The 18,158-nt window shown below is 36.1% G+C and overlaps 1 protein-coding gene across 17 annotated transcripts in view; it reads right to left on the reverse strand.

The window, feature by feature from the left end:
- PARD3 (par-3 family cell polarity regulator) overlaps positions 1-18,158 on the reverse strand; it is a 624,264-nt gene that overhangs the window by 204,851 nt on the left and 401,255 nt on the right. For 7 of the 17 annotated variants that reach the window (XM_058532758.1, XM_058532759.1, XM_058532753.1 and 4 more), the window contains 4 exons: positions 17,319-17,478; positions 10,732-10,921; positions 5,939-6,090; positions 4,837-4,881 (listed from right to left, as the gene is read on the reverse strand). In XM_058532758.1, the coding sequence (XP_058388741.1) occupies positions 4,837-4,881; positions 5,939-6,090; positions 10,732-10,921; positions 17,319-17,478 (547 nt within the window). The remainder of the gene's footprint in view (positions 1-4,836; positions 4,882-5,938; positions 6,091-10,731; positions 10,922-17,318; positions 17,479-18,158) is intronic. The other 10 variants (XM_058532762.1, XM_058532760.1, XM_058532766.1 and 7 more) reach the window with 6 other exon arrangements.

Here is an 18,158-nt window from a genome sequence, read left to right on the forward strand (position 1 = left end):
AAATTTTTGTCAAATCATTTGCTCCAAGTTATGTAAATAATCCAAAAGAAACAGAATAACCCAGAAGTTCATCTGAAAAGCAGGAATGACAAGAAGGCTAAGGTGGGCAACCAACAGCAAGCTTTTCAACTTAACTGAAATCATTTTTTGGCAGTTTAAAATTCTTTACAACAGAAGTTAAACTTTAATATCCATGAGCGTCATCATCCCTTCCTCATTATAGTGCAGGTTCCCACAACTGGGTAATGAAAAGAGCACGGAAGACTATGTGTCATCAGGACAATCGGCACAATCAGGGCACCAGGTAGAAACCTAATTCTGGGGAATATGAACATTCTATGCAAAGAGCAATACAAAATTTGAATAGAAGTAAATTACATGAGGGCTCTCGAGAGAGAGAAGGAAAGGAGAGACTAAGGAGCTGGACATAAGTACTTATGCCTCTAGGCCTGGGAATAATACCTGCTTGAGAAACAAGTGTGAACAGAAGGAAGACAACTTAACAATTACCATGAAAATTCCAGTAGGATGACAGGGGAGAATTCAGGGAATTAAAAAATTGGCTCTATTTCTTGAGGATCTAGGGCAGGAAGGCCTGAGATATACTCAGAGTACCAAGCTTTAGAAGGCAATCAAAACGGATTTCTTTCACCAGGTAAGACGGCCTCATCCATCACGGTCTGACCTGGCACTCAGAGGCAGACTAATACAGCCTCTAGGTGACTGAAACTCCAGCTCTGTACCACCACCTGTGCAATCCGGGCTGCAGAAGCAGTTCTTCACTTCACTGTGAAAAAGACAGGTGCAAAAAATGGGAGGGTAGGAGAGCCTAGCTAGCTTATCTCTGCACGGGGTCATCAGCCCATACACTGATCAATAATGAAGGAGGAGCCTTGTCTGTTATCACCCAAAAGACAAATAGCTATGACATGGGCTTTCCATGGCTCAGAGTATAAAACAGAATAAAAATTAAATTGAGAGTCAAAACAAGAATTTCCTTTTTAAGATTCATTTGCATTACATCTTTCACCTAATTTTCACAATGGGGTAGCAGTTTTAAGTTAGAATAAATATGTTAAAAATGTAACATACGGAAAAAGGCAGACAGGTGATTCTAATGAAGAAATAATATTCCATAAATTATTGTGCTTGGGTGAGAATGATGATTTATTTAACTTTCTCAGTGTAGGTTTGTACATACTTCATTATTTATTTTATGACAAAAATTCACATGAAATTTTCTTTCCAAGATGATCACTCTTACTTTTTCTCTTGAGAGCACTATAATTTTTGACAAGTTCATGTTCTAGACACCCATAAAAGTCATGTCACAGGGAGGAAAGTGAATTCTGTTTTAAAGAACTAAAAACAAGTTGGGCCGGCCCTGTGGCTTAGCGGTTAAGTGCGTGTGCTCCACAGCTGGCGGCCCGGGTTCGGATCCCGGGCGCACACTGACGCACCACTTCTCCGGCCATGCTGAGGCCACGTCCCACATGCAGCAGCTAGAAGGATGTGCAGCTATGACATACAACTATCTACTGGGGCTTTGGGGGGAAAAATAAATAAAGAAATAAAATTAAAAAAAAAAAGAATTAAAAAAAGTAAGAAATAGAGGAATTAAAAAAAATGTGAAAAGATCATTCCTGGACAAGGACATTTATTTTTATATTTCTTAGAATTAGTAGTGGGAAGATCTTTTCCTGAGTAAATCAGACCTATCAATTTTTATAACTCACCAGCTGCATTTGGGTTCTCTAAACATTTTTAAGGCAAATATTTGGTGCTTTCTTGGGTTCACAAAGGACACGTATATGAATATATGTATGTATGTGTGTATATTTATCTCTATCTCCAATAAAGATTTCATGCTTCCAGTAAAGATTATCATAAAAACATCATTTATGTATATTAAGCTTTTCTTTATGAAAGTCAGCTAAGATTTGACTTAATGTACTCAGAGCACAAAAGACTTTAATTTCAGAAATGGCATGAGTATTTATTAAAATAAATGTATGTGTATATATACTCGTATATAAGTATTTATATATGTATTTATTAAAGTACACAAACAGGCAAATCGGGGAAGAAAAACAATGATGAAAGTATCAGTAAATAAGCAATAGATACTTTGTAAGAGTAATTCAGAGCTTACCTACCTATTCTTTTCTCTAAATTCAGAATACCGTAGTATAACATTTTGGCAAAATGTTGATAATTATCAATGGCGAGTACTGGGTATATGGGAGGTCAATGAACTACTCTCTCTACATTTATGTACAGTTGAAAATTTTCAAGATAAAAAGTTATACAAAAAGTCAGAATCTATAATTTGTGAATCTATAGCAAGGATCAGCAAACACAGGCCAAATCTGGAAAATTTTACTGGAACCCAGCCATGCCCACTTGTTTATCTATATTCTATGGCTGCCTTCATGCTACATCAGAATTCAGTCATTGCTACAGGGACTGCTTGGCCTGCCAGGGCTGCAGTATTTACTAACTGGTCCTTTGCAGAAAGAGCTTGCGGACCCTTGATCTGTAACATGGATATCGTACATTTAAGTCTTGTACTTGTCAAAGAAACTCTAACAAAGGGTTGGTTAAGAAATATATTAAGATTCCCAAATAAGGGTTACTGAGTTCCCTGACATTATAAACTCAGCACTTATCAGTAACGAGTATAGAAAAAGTCTTTCTCTATGTCAAGTATGGGGGAAAGATTATTTAGTTTTTATTTATACAAAAAAATTAATATCATTTAACTTTAAAATAATATTTTAAAGTTCTTTATAGAAATCTTCTAGGTCATTAGGCTACTTTGCTTATTTTTTTATATTCAAGGATTAAACTATTAGAAACCAATCCTCTTCTTATTCCTGTTCTCTCTTTTCTTCTGGAAAGTAAATTTACCCCCAAAATATCACACAAGATCCCTAAATCCAGGAATAAAGGGGGAAATCATAATCATACTATTTTCCCTATGTCTATTTTTCAACTCCTACCTCCTAATATCCCTCTTGCGAAAAAAAAGTAGAGGACGTCTTTTGCAAGGACAAAGGGAAATAGAATTCAACTTTCACTATGAAAGGCTTATGGCTAGACAGATGATCTATGCTAAAATGCCACTACGGCTCTACCAAAAACCTTTGGACTAAACTGTAAAATCATGATAATCTGAACAATTCAAGTGAAGAAAGAAAAATAACTGAATATCTGTTTGCTAATATCGGAGGATGGAGAGGATCTAGCTTAGATATTTTATTCACATAGATTTAAAACCAATTGACCAAAAAGTACTTTGGCGTCTCTGTAATAATTTTTTGTCCCAAGTTTTTCCAATTTAATTCAGTAGGATAGAGTGTACACATTGAAACAAAAATGCTCTTTTTATCTCGGATCTAACATTTTAAAACAGTAGAAAAACACATGATTCAATTAGATTATAAAATGTGCTTTCTCATCATGAAAATTATTTGTTTTCTGTGCAAATCTGGATATCAGTATGATTTTTTAAAATCACAATAAATTGTTGTTTTCCTTTTAGTAGTAGTGAGTTGGTTAAATTAAATATTTTCCTTACTTTACACAATTGACATAGTATATAAAGTCATGTTCTTTAACCTGAGCAGTTCACTTTGGATCTTATGAACATTAACTTGGATAGGGACTACCTCTTTAAAAGTACTGAATACTATTAACTGCAAGAACTAATTACTAATTTACATATGCGAACTATCAAATAATGTTTTTCTTTAGCCCTGTTTCAGAATTTCAACGAATTTTATGTTTGATAAGAGAAATAACTACTTAATAAGGGCTGAGGCTATAGTTAATTGCCTTGCACTACAGTTAATCCTATGATTTATTGGATGTAATTTTTACAATCCATCTTTTAGTCTACAGAACGTGAAAACTCCAACCGTGTCCACAATAATCTTTACATATGTATGTGGGATACATATTTTTCAAGCAGACTAAAACTAATTACTACTACAGGTTGAAAAGGTGAATTGAAGCTAATTAGTGCTAAGTGGTGTAACTACCTCATATTGGATCTAGAATAATTAAAACACTATTCCAAACTTATAATAATAAATCATAAATGCTCAATTGTACAAAGCGCATTACTTTAATTACACATAAAGACTTTCCTTTGATTATTTTCATAAAATAACATAAAACATAAAATCTACTATAATGCAAAACCTAGTTCCATATAATCCACTGTTTCTAAGGAAAGAAAAAAAAAATCCTTTAAAAAAGTTTCACGAAGTTAAGATAAGGAGCCATATGCATTAGATAGTCCAATCCAATCTCAGGTAACTACGAGCTAATTCTTGTATCCAAAAAAGAACTAAACTTTTCTGAGTGACTAATGATAGCAACACTGGACATTATTCTTCAGTGAAAAATATTTATATTTGTGCTATTATCCTTCAAATCAAAATCACTTGGAGAATCATTTTTGGATGTTAACCCAGGCATCAAATAGATGACTTAAAAACTTAAGAGTCTACCAAAAGAGATCATGTTTTCAGGATTTTGATTTTCTTTTAGTTGTGACAAAACGTTCCTACACAAATACAGTTAAGAAAATCTAGGTTATTTTAGCATTTTGAAGCACTCAATTATATTCCAGTTAGTACGTACTATACTGATAAATGTCTTCTAACAGAAAATTTTCCTTTTCTTGTACAATTTGATTTCCTACAATGAAAACACCCCTGCAGGACTGTAATACTTATGTTTACGTGCAATATGATTGGCATCTCTGTAATTATGATAAGCTCCTGGGACCGCAGTTTCTATAGCAACAGTCTAACTGTCCGTTCTTACCTGCCTTCTGGTCATCCACTGTATTGAGTTTAGTCTCGTCAGCTACTGTTAAAAGGTAAATGTATATGGTTAGCCCAGTTAGTCCCCACAGCCCCGCATGCTTCAACCATTCCCAGATCTTTTCAGTTAGGTGATAATTCTTAAGTAATATTTCATGCAAATAATATGAAACATCAAGCAAACATTCATAATCAAAAAAAGGGGAAAAAAAAGCAGTGTCTCCATGCAATATGCCGGTCCTTTCATTTCATAGACACGTGTGTTATTTATATGTTAGCATATCGTAATTAGCCAAGGCAACGCATCTTCAAATTTTTCTTTTATGCATATGATAAATTAATCTTTTAGTCTTGAAGTACAAACAGCCACCAGAAAATAGCATAATTAAGTTACAGTTGATTAACAAAGGTTTTTTAAATCATTTGATCAGTTTATAGGTTTAATTAATTATTTTACTTTTTGGGGGGGTTTTGGTGGATTTGGATTTAAAAAGAGACACTACCTGATTGGTGTTTGATTGAACAACTATGGTTATTTTCCTCCTCTCATTTGCTTCCAAATACTTTCTACAATAAATATTCTCTCAAATTATTCCTTCCATGAAATGCCTTAATTATCAACACATAAGAGTTTCTATTAAATAAACCTTAAAGAATAGCAATGAAAGGAAGATAACATGAAGTAACCAGATTCTAGACATGGATTGAGATAATGATTTCTCTCCAAAACTTTTTCTTCTAGTTCAAGGATCCCACAGACAACCAAATATTCTTTCAATGAAATTGGTTTTAAACACCTAAAGAATTAAAACATTTCATTTTCTCAAATAAAGATACATGAATATAGCATGATATGCACATGTTTGTTTCTTTTCTCATGAGAAAACATATATATTAGCATATTGCACACTATGTAAACATGTCACTTATGAGAAATATGGTTATCTCAAACTCAGAGAAAAACCAATTTTTGCCAAATTGTCACATTTCACATTTATTTTCTCTATTGCTCAAAGTAAACAGACATGTGTTTGGGACCATAAATTTTCATCTGAAAGCATCTAAACCTTATTTAGATAAAGATTCACGGAGATTGTACTCACTACCTAAATCCATGCTTTTTGATTTTCGCGTTTTAACGAAATCCAATTGACTGGCATCTGAAAATTGCTTTGTGCGTTTTTCTGACATACTCTGTCGTCCAAATCCTTCTCGTTGAAAAGCAAGAACAGGATCAACATCCGGACTCAAAGAGCTGGTGTGAAGAGAAAGATAAAAAATATTTATTAAAAATAGAAGACATCCAATTTAGGAAAGTTCATATATACCTGTGTGTTTGAATGTGTGTATATGTATATTCCTCAGAAATATTTAAACTAAATAACACAGAGTCCATTAAAAAAAAGCTGTGACTGTACAGCAGATGATGAGAAAATACAACATTAATTTACGTTTAGAGTTAATTCTTTCTCCACGTGAGTTCTCTCCTCTGTTTCCCTCTCTCACATCCCTCACTCTATTCAACAATGCGTCATTATTTCTAAGTGATTATCAAAAATAAGCCTGATAGCTTTTAGACATTGAAAGGATTGAATATTTGCGGAAACATTTCATACATTAATACAAATATTGGCAGCAAACAAGTGACTATATGAATTGCAATCGAATAGAAGGTTTAAAAAGGGTATGTTCTGGTCTTCTTATATATCCTTTATCTTGTGTTTCAGAAAAGAAAAAAGAACACCTTCGTGGCATGTAGTTTCATGAGGACGTAGTTTCTCTGCAATACTTAAGTGAGAAGAAATCAATTCAACAAATCTTTATTAGAACCTATTCTGATTAAGCTGTTGTAAGCAGGTACCAATGTCAAAATAATAAATAAAAAAAGACTCTGTTCTCTATGAGTTCCTAAGAAAAATACTAAACCAGTAGTATAAAGCAGATGCGGTGGATGCATGGATGAGAGAATAAACAGTATTCAAAGGAGTCAGGAAAAGCATGACGAAGACTAGATGACATTTGGTTTGGGTGACACCAACACAGTGGCTCAAGCAGAGATGATGAAGCATTTGGCAAATCATCGGTAACAGGATACAGTTGGAAGTGTTCTCCCAACAGAAGTGGCTGTGGAGACATGGAATCACTCCTATTTGTAAAAACCTGTGAATACTTTAAAAAGCACTACCAGGCTTTCCGAGCACAGTTTATACAATGAAAATGGTTTTTCTCTGTGCTGGGCACATTGAGTGAATAAACAGCTCTTGTATCAGGGCCGAACTACCTTACCTATCTGGCCAGGTAACAGAACGTCCCTCCACAGCTAACGAAACATCTTGGAATGTGAGGGGGCTACTTCCACTACGTGAGTTGAGTTTATGAAAGCCCTCCTTATGCTTCTGATGGAAGCAAGCTTCTCTAACCCATTATGGCCTTATGAGCATTACCATCCACACTGGTGAAAGGATAGTGGTCTGGTTTGAATCATCAGAAATTTAGTGTAATTTACTGCACATGAAAGGATAGTTGGCTCATAGAGAAGAGCTGAACGAAAAACTGTGAAAAGGAGACATCAAGGAAAATGCTCTGCCATCGAGTTAAGTGACCTGAAATGTTTTGCGTCCATATGTCTTAATATGCTCAATAAAGAGAAGAGTTGCCTCACCCATCTTACAAGGCCAGTGAGAGAACACAGGACATAAGGGGGAAGCCCCTTGTAAACTACAAACCACTATGCAAAATAAGTTGTTATGACCCAACAAAGAGTTTCTATCTCAAATTATCAAAGCAATGCAAATTATGATCATGAAAATATGGTCCTTAAAAGCCACACAAAGGAACTGAACCATCCTTCTCAATTTTTTTCCACCAAGCACAGAGCAGGGGCCCTAGGATGAGGCAAGGTAGGTGCCTAGAGCTCCGAAGTTGAGGAAATTCCCGCTCTCCGAGTCATGCAAGCTCAGGGTCAACCCCTGAGAATGAGTGTCTCCTGCCATTCCGCACCCCGCCTAGCTTGCCTCACCCTAGTCCTGGCCCAGTACTGAGAAAAAAGAAGATGTACCCCACAGGGATGGGAGGTTAGCCCAAGGCAAGAATAAATTTTTTTTTTGTACAACATTATGTTATGTCCTAATAAATGTTATTTTGTGTGCAATCTACACTAAATCTTTTCATTTTTAATATATCATATTTCTTCTGTGAAACCTTAAAGAAATTTGATGTTCCAGGAAGAAGCAGGGTCATGTTTATCTTGAAGCCTTAGGTGTCCCTTCACATATTACTATGCTTATATACTATCTATGTGTGTGTGTATATATATAACATATATAACACATAATTATATATTGCTTAAATATATATACGCTTGTATATTATGCTTACATAGTAGTATTCACATACTACTATGTTTACTATACTATGCTTATAATTTCCAAAGCACATACATCTCAATTCAAAAGCACGGTCCTAGAAATGAAAAATTAAAACCCATATGATGAGAACCATGACCCAATTTTGCAGCATCAAGCTCTAAATAATATATTTTCAATAAGTCTTTTATCTATTGAAAGTTGACCACTTCAAGCATCCTGCACATGCTCATCAACTCTTTGTTTGTATCATAGAATACTTTAAAACCTGAACTCTAGTAAAGCATCAGATGACTGGACAGAATGAATTTGAAATAGATTTTTAATAGAAATTATTGGTAAAAGATTTTTCAAAGAAATGTAAAATTGTTGCTCTTCATGTTACCTGAAAACCATATATTGGCATATTTTTAAAACTAATTTTACATCTGCTGAAATCATGTTGTCACTAAGATTAGAATCTACTGTTTTACATTTTTTCCCCTTAAAAACATTGTTAGTATTCCCTAAATCAATTAAATGTTGAAAAAAGTATATTCTATTAGTTAACAAATTAAAAGTTGAGCCATTTGACATATTTAGCCTTCTAAAATTGTGCAATGAACTGTAAACATACACAATTTAAAATGTCAAATGAGTTTGTGAGTTAATAAGAGTCCTAAAATAACGAAATAATCTTAAACTATGACATAATTAATTCTTCCCTATCAATATACCCATTAAACTAATTTCAGACACAGTAAACAGTACACTAGAATATTTAACAAGTTAGAGTGCAGGACTGACAGCTGATTCTTTAAAGAATGTAACCATATCCTGACCCCTAGTGTTATTAAAATTCCAGTTATTAATCCCATCTTATTGCCCTTTTGTTTTCACAACATTTTCATCAAGGATTAGGGAGATATTGTCAGGCTGGAAAAGCTTACATTTTCTGCTGTGATTCAGAACAGCTGCTATTCTTGTTTAGATAACCCTTCATTTATATTCTTTTCCTTGCCCCCCAATCCCCACAGCAAAATCACACAAGTCTTCACCATTTTATGAATCCCCTTAGGGAAATTAACGCCACAATCTACGCCTGCTGGTTATTTATTTATTTCCACCAGTACAGTGCCCTGTAAAGCCCCAACAGATCCACTCCTACGACTGACCACCTGCACAGTTCTCATCACGGTGGACATTCCCAGGCTTCCGTCCCTAAAATGGGTACTGCAAAGATCCAATCCTTACTTTCTCTGTGTTGCTTTCACTTTCAGGAAGAGAGAGAAACTGCAGCAGTGAATGTAACAGCGTCTGTGAATTTCAAATGGGTTTTCACATTATATTATAGTTGAACCTCTACGTTGAATCATAAAACTCATTCAAAGATAAGCTACTATCAAGCAGGCTTAAGTGTAGCTGTGCTTTTAAATCTTGTGTTTTCAATAAGACAATTAAAGAGAAAAGAAAAAAGCTAGAGATGGACTTTTCTAGGGCCCCCAAAACAGGTGAGATTATTCCAAGAGAACACCTGCAGAACTAACAGATAAACGTGTTGTGTTTTTGTGTGTCCATGTGAGGAGTGGGGGAAGAGGACAGGGGAGTGGCTTACTTGAAGATCATCACTAACATGTGAACACAAATAAACGCCCGTCCCCTGGACGACTCCTACCTAATATTTAATGTTGATACAAGTCTGGGGAAGACTAGGAAATAGACATGGTTAAGTGGTGAAGGAATAATGCCGTTTAACAAATAACATTTGTTGTAACAAATAACATTTAAAGATAATTTTGCTGATGTATGCATAAAAGACCCCAGAGAAAGGGCAATAAGAAAATTCTGGTATAATGCTCACATGGTTTGTGTTAATTATCGCTACAACCTTACAAGGTCATCCCTAGGAAAGACTTTCCTTCCGCTTATTGATGTACATAATTACTAGGCACACAAATCACATTCAAGTGCTACACGTTGGCTCAATAATAGCAAATGCTTTCTTCTATTTTGAAAGATACAGTAGAAAAAATAGCAATAGACTGCTCCCAAAGCCTTGATGTTGGAAGCAAGTATAAAGCATTTCAAATAGTATAGTTATAGCACTCTAAAAAGAAAACCTTTAAAAGGCCTTCTCCCACTCCCAGACCATATCAACTATTAACGTGGCCAAAGTCATTTAATTGTTACAAACTCTCAGTCACCTTGGGGATCAGCTTACACGTTATTTAATAGAAATCAATTCATCAAGTTAACACATATGTAAAATAATTAACAATAAAACAATTGAGTAGGGTTTTTTTGGTTAGTGGCAGTTTTGTTGTTGTTTTGGCTAAATTATTAACTACACACTGGAAAGGCTACCAATTGGGTAAGTTTATGGGGTTGGGGAGAATCTTTTATTAAAAGAGTGATAATTGAGTATAAAAAACATGAAAACACACTGCTATAAAAAAAATTGAGTAACTGTGCTCAGTGATAGACCACTTAAACATAAAATAAAGCGTGATTGCAATGAACTGATGTTTCCTAAACCTGGAGTGCGATCTTACCACTCTGCTGAATCGCTGATTGCAGCCTTAACCCACGTGCCAGTCTCCGTCGTCACGAACCCCACATCATCGTGGGAGCTGGAAGATGACTGGTCAGAGAGATGCGGAGGAAGCACTGGCAACCTGTCATCTTCTATGATGACAGTGTCATCTTGGGGCATATTCACTGTGGGGGACAGCTGGTATTTACCTGTCCAGTGAAAAAAGAGAAAGAGAAATTCTAGACATCGACCTAAAGGTTATATGCATTAATGTTCATATTTTGCTACATTAGAAAAAGTCTCAATTTCCAAGCATCTACTCAACCTGGTGGAACAAAATACAAGCAAGCATATTTATTTTTCATAAATGAGCGTCAGATGGAAACCTCGAGTCTCTTCCCTCCTCTCACACTGCAACTATGTAGCTGTGGGCACAGTATGCAATTTCTCTGGTTTTATGTTTCCTAGAGCCAGAGATGATCTCCCAAATGTCTTCCAATGTGAAAACGCTATCTAGATTCTAAGTTGTGCAAGTCCTTCGAAAAATTTTGCCAGGATATTTAGAGGGAAGTCCTGCAGACTTACATCAGTCATTCACGTGGGGCACCTATCACGTGGCAGGTACTATAAGAAAGACAATCTCTGCCATTACAGAGCTCACACCCTCCTGAAGGAGACAGACGTATAGGAAGTGCTAATTGGTTGGTGATGTGAGTGACGGAGGCATTCACGAATGCTGGTAACTGCCTGGGGAGCGGAGGCAGAGGATGCTGGGGATCTTAACAAAAGGGAACAGCAGAGTTGGGTTCTAAATGATGAATATGGTCTGTTCTGCTAGAAGAAATGATGACACTGACTTTAAACACTGGCAACAACATCATTACATGCATGATGGAGAAAAGCCCACAGTGCATTCAGGTGACATTTCAAAGACGAATACGCCCAGAATCAAGGCCTGGGGGAGATAGCAGGAGTGACTACGAAGAGAAAAGATTAGTGTCTGACTGCCCAGAGGTTTTCAGGCCGTGACAGGGAAGCCTGTAAATTTTGATTTATTCAATTAGGACATAGTGCTCTTGGTAAGGAAAGACCCACAGCTGTCTAGACTGATCAGTTTCTTTCAGGAAAATCTGCTCAGGTTCATGGACCAGCGTGACAGGTGTTTATATTTTACAATCTTTCTTGAGACAAAATTATGCTTCAAGGCCCTGAATCCTCTAAGAAAAAGCTGGGGGCCAAAGGATGCCATCTTCTTCCCCCGCACACCTACAGTTCTTCTGGCTTCCCCCCAAATCTTCTGCCATACTTCTTCTGAGCAAGAACTCGTGGACAAGGCTCCGGCCCACGCGGATACCTTGTGAGAGGCCCCACTCACAGAAACACACACACCGTGTGAGGTAGGCCCGCCGGCCTGCCTCTCCCAGCCACACGAGGAGAACTGATCATTCTTGTCACCTTACAGTAGAGTGGACAAACTCTCATTTCCAGTCCAATATCCACATCTGTTAAGTCAGCCACACTGGGTCCAAATAAAAAGGATTGATGCACTTTCCCAACACCACCACCGTTTACACGGGGTGCACTTTTCCTTTATTACATGTTATTTGTTAAAATAACACAACTGCAATATGTAGGGAGTTTATTAACATTATGACTCCGTGTTAAGATCTAATTTTAAAAATAAACATTATCAGAATGTGTAAATGATAATTTTTGTTTTAACACTATTGTGGAAATTTTGGGATGGCATATATAGGTCTGAAAGATTTTTTTTACATATATGTTATTCTACACACGTCAACAAAGGACTGAAAATTAGGTTGTTATAAATCTTCAGGACAACCCACAAAAGTAAATTATTATTTAGCATCAACTACTCTATTTAGAAATAGTACATGCTCACTGAAACCTCTACTCAGCATTTTACTAAGAAAAACACTATTTTGATTTGAAGTGCATCCATTTTGACAAAATGAAAACTAGCAACTTTTTACGAATGCTCATGATAAAAATGTAAATCAAATTTAATACTTCATCGTTTCCCTTTCCTGAATTCGAATCACTTGTTTATTCCTACTCGAGTTTTAGGATATTAGTATGGAAAGATAGAAATCTGTTGAATAAAACAGCACTGATAAATAAGGTCAGACATCCGAGCACTATTACCAAAGAAATACTTCCTTCTCGAGACATACTTCTATTCCCCAAAAAGTGTACAGAATGACAAACCAGGGTTATCCCTGACTAACAGTTCACCACTGACAAGGCACATGTCACAGTGTTAAGTGCCAAATCCTCACACAGACAAAACTTATTGGAAGGAAACATTATGGTGTAATTATTGTGCACTCATTTTTAAATACAAAAATGAAAACTCTTGGATTTACACAATGTGTTCTGAGAGACAGCCTAATAAGCAACATGGAACACTGAATGGTTCTTCATATGGAAATCCTTTTTTATAATACTTTGTTTTGAGTAGAAATATTGTACCTTTAGTGATCCAAAACTTTATACATAAATAAACGGCAAGAAATTTCCCTAATAGTAAGACAACAATTTAGCATTTTTCTCTCACCCATGATCATGGAGGCTAATATTTCAAAAGATTTGAGAGTTCATATTTTCCATCAGTTTTCCACTTCTTAACATGCTTGCCAGGAATACAGTTTTGGGATCTGGCTCCGGGAATATATTGGGGGTAATGGACAACTAAATTATCAAAATACATTTTCTACCAAACTCTACCTAGACAATACCTCTTACTTATGTTTGCTGGTACTTGGTATGCCATATACGTGAAACCTTCCAAGGGTGACCTGAGAAGCCTTTGGTCTGTTTTTTGATGAATCAACTTTCCTCTTTCCTCAACTAGTTAACAAACTACAAACTAAGATTTAAGCCAGTCAGTATCTTGTAGAGAAGTAAAACAATAAGATACAGAATGATTGTTTACTAAACATTTATTCATTGGTACATTTACATAGAAGGCAACACCAGGAGTGACACTAGAAACAGATGAAATTAGGAAAAGTTTGCCAGTGATTTGACTCACAATAAAAACAACATTAATGTTCTCTTTTTCGATGTTGAATTTCCAAAACTATGAAAGTATTCTGAACATAATTATTTTTTAAACTCACCAAAAACACATGAATATAAAAACTACTGAGATTAAATTCTAAAATGGATACAACAGATTTTGGTTTTGCTTTAAAGAGAAAAATTCTTTCGATGAAAAACCTAGAAAAAATGTAAGCTTCCATGCTCTCAAATATCATCCTGTGATGTATTTTACATAGGGAACATGTTGATTAAACTAGCTATGCCTATTATTGTTATTGTTATTGTTGTTATTATTAGTTAAGACAGTCCAGCATTTTGTAAAATATTTTTGAGGCTTTTAAAAGGAAGAAATCCCATGTAGGCTCACTATAGGTTCTGTTTGATGAATGTCCAGGATTACTCTTTTAAAACCCATGATAGTGGAAAGTCAGCCAATACAGATGACATTTGGAGAAATCTTGCCTTTGGTCACAACTCTGGCTGACCCCACCATTAGCCAAGATCCATCAGGTTTGAGTAGTGTAGGACTCATGACTCAGAAAAATATACATCGTCATTTTGGTTCAGAAACAAAGAAACTTTGCGGCTTCAGACTTGTCACTTAATTTCTTGGGTCCTTAATTCCCCTGAACAGAAGATAAGTAGGCTGGAGTATATGATTTGTAAGGTTGTTTCAAAGATTAACTTCTTTGGATTTTTAGATCACAGTGGTTGCCAGAATGGAACAGATTCTGGAGACAGTCTAATGCTTTTTGCTTAAAGTTGTGGATATTTATAAATTGAAGTTAATAAGGAATGAATGTCATGAATGTCACTAACACTTACTGTGTGATCTGAGCATTTCCCAGAGAGGGCTATTTTTAGAAATAGAAAATAGCCAAGAACAACATAAAACAAAAGTCATCGTGGGATCTTGGGACTTTGTTCCTTTATCTGTTAAGTGGGAAAGCGTGGCTGATGACATCTCACATCCTTCCAATTTCAACATCTCTTCCTTTTTTGGTCTATTTTCTAGAAGTTTCTCTCCTGGGATGTGTTCCCACAGAAATGAGTCAGAAAGCCTCAAAGCTCCTTTCGGTCTGGAGTCCGACATGAGGAATATTCTATGTGAAAATTCACCCTGCCTGCATAAAATTAATCATTTCTTAATGCAATCAGATGGAATTTCAATACAAAATTATTTTTGAATCACAGCAGATCAAGAAGTAAATACCACCAACTCCACTAGTGTCTACACTGGAGTTATTCTAAACATACAGAAGATAACCATTAACCAAACAAGATCTGTCTGAGAAATTTCCATGCACCTAGATACTGCACAAATCAATAAATACTATTGCTCTTGATTTAGGTTAATAGAAATTCAATGCTCTAATATCTTATATTTGGTACCCTGTTTTGGTATTTTGTTACAAGGTAATATCTTTTGCAGGATTTCTAACTTTAAGTGGGAACTGACAAACAGTATTTGTTTCTTAGGGCCAATGATGCTGGAATAGGGACTGACAAAGACGGAGAAAGTCTCAAATTTGTAAAACTCAAGATGAATCAAATTAAGCATACACATTCCTCAGGATAAAACTACATAGGATCCCTAGTGTCCAGTACAACATGTAAACAGCTGTCTTAAAAAAATACCCAAATCATTCAATATCAATGTGGCCTATCATCAAATGGTAAAGAGTCTGTCACCCCCCAGCCCAAAAGGGCATGCACAGTACATCTCAAAGCACATAGCTAGAGGGAAGTTACTGCCCTGGGCGAGCATCTGGAGTTTCAAAAGTCCATCACATTTCTAGCAGGGGGAAGGGAAAACAATGCCAACTGTAACACAAACTTAAGACTAATGAATCAATAGCTAACAAAATCAGGGCAATAGACTATGAAGGAATCCTCAACCCACATAAACAGCATTTCAAAAGGTCACTAAGTAAATTTGGGGTTTTTTTTGTTTGTTTTTTAGTTTTAGTTTTTCGCCTTCCTCTGAAGCATCAGGGATTGGAGGCAGGATGCAGGTTACAGGAACTGGTGGACCAATGGTCTGATTCAGTATGGCAAGTCCTATGTTCCTATAATAAAGGGGAAATTACAGCGTATCACTTTGTATGCACAAAGATCCAGGGACACATGCACTCTCTCTCTCAAGGGCTCTGAATTTTCATCAACAAAAAAGTATTTAACAAAGGTAAAGTTCTACACCAAAGCCAAGAAAGTATGGAAAATCCAACAGCAGTCAAGACAGGGATCATTAATAAGCAAAGACTCATGTGATAAACTATGCACCATGCCTGTCACCTAAGAGGTGTATGACATCTTAAGCATCCTTCCCCTACTTTCACTTATGTCAAGCAGGCAGAAAGAAAAATGTTGACAAAGCAAAACCAGAGAGCTGGCACGTCTAAGTCCCATGCGTAAAATAAAAAATGGAGAATTTAGCAATTTTTCCAAACTAGAAAGCTAGAAGGATTAGAAAAACAGAAAATTCTACTAGCCATGTTTCTGTATTTTTCCTATCATGCCCAGTAGAAAGTTCTTTGAAGGCAGAGATTGTTTCTCACTCACTCTTTGTATCTACGGCAAAGGCATATCCACCATGTGTTGCCAAGAGCAGGCTTCCCATAAACACCCACTGATGAATGAGATAAATTCTTTTTCCAATGAAGCTTCATAATGGAAACTTGAACTGTATTAAATCCACATTAAATGTACTCAAAATGGAGTGAAATTTAAGATTTTACTTTATATTCAAGGCTTGCAAAACATACCAGCCATAAAAGTGTTTTATGTCAGGTGCTATTTTAATCAAAACAGCTTCTTAAGTTTTAAATTTGAAAACTCTCATGAGCTAATCCCAAGATGAGCAACTCAGTAAATCCAGCCACTCCTGTGGCAAAGCCAGCCTTTATTAACGGGATCTGTTAGGAGAAGCTGAGCTGCCGCCGAGCAAGTGCTAATAACCTCATTACCCACTGGGGGCCATGCAGACAGGATGGTGTTGAATCCAGACAAAGGATGCAAAAAACTAGTTTCAGGATTTTGAAATGAAGGCTTTGAAAAAGTAGAGATGCAATTAAAATATGGTAACATCCTATTAAGTACAAACCAAATGAATGTGACTATGACATACACAGGTATATATACATACATATGTATTTTTTCCTCTCCCTCCAAACAGTGCTACTGTGAATGATCGGTAACTTTTGAATCCTTCTTGCCATAAACCACTAAATTTGATTTTTTTAAAACACAGCTTCACTTACTATCTCAAACAAGTTAAGAATATCTTGATCACTGGAAAACATTTCTATGTGATTTCTCCCCTTTTTTTTTGTTTCCCATGGGTTACACAATCTAAAACTCACTTAACAAAATCGATGTATTGATTTACTCTCTCCACATTAACACTTCCTGAGTGATTATAATGAACCCGCTCTTTTTTCCTCTTGAAAACATGGGTTTCCTTTACATTAATATTACATTAATAACCTCCCAGAGAACCAGCGAAAGCATAAAAATAAGATGGGATAAACAGAGTTTTACCTGACTCACCCATTATCCTACTGAGAGCAGCGTTTCTGGTGGGTGATTCGTCAAGGCCCTCAATCCCACTGTAGAGAGAATGGGAAATTCTTCGTTCTCTATCGTCCAACACCGTTTCAATGGGTAGCTCAGGTCCAGAGGGGCTCCCAGGTGACTTTAGCTGTAGAGAAAGGAGGAACAAGGGAAAATCAGTACTGGAGGCCCACTAGCAGCATGGGGGAATTATAACAACTCGCCCAAGGCCTGCATCCAACTGGGTACCAAATGAACTAGAACTTTTCACCCTGTACCAAAATAATTTGTGATGACAGCTCTGCCTAATGACCAACTTTCTGTGCCACTTTACACTGTGCCTCCCATGAAGTTCTGTCAGATTTTAACCACTGGAGGAAAAATATGTATATTAAAAGCTTTTTTTTTTCAAACTTAGCTTGTTGCTTATTTTTTCAATTTGACCGTTAGTATCTGCTGAAGTCAATTTAAGTTATGGTTTAATTCAGAATTCTTTATGAGATGTTGCTCTGCACAGGGCATGCTTTATCAGAATGGAAGTTGCAATTTAGCTATACTTTTTACACATATCATATGTAAATACACCTAACAATGAGCACACATTGTGTGTGTGGTAGAATGCCTACCTCTTCTACAAGACCTAAAAGACCACTTGTCAGCTCATGTGTCTTGAAAAATACACTGAGCTTAAATTTCTTCTGCTAGAAATTAGGACTAACCATCCTATTCTCTTATTCTAAGTATGGGATAGTGAGTAACTGAGAGAAGCACTTTAATAGTATACAAACAACATAGAAGTAAGGACCAAATATTCCAATGCAGCAGGCA

Source organism: Diceros bicornis, chromosome 36 (genome assembly GCF_020826845.1).
Source record: "Diceros bicornis minor isolate mBicDic1 chromosome 36, mDicBic1.mat.cur, whole genome shotgun sequence".
Taxonomy (NCBI): Eukaryota; Metazoa; Chordata; class Mammalia; order Perissodactyla; family Rhinocerotidae; genus Diceros; species Diceros bicornis.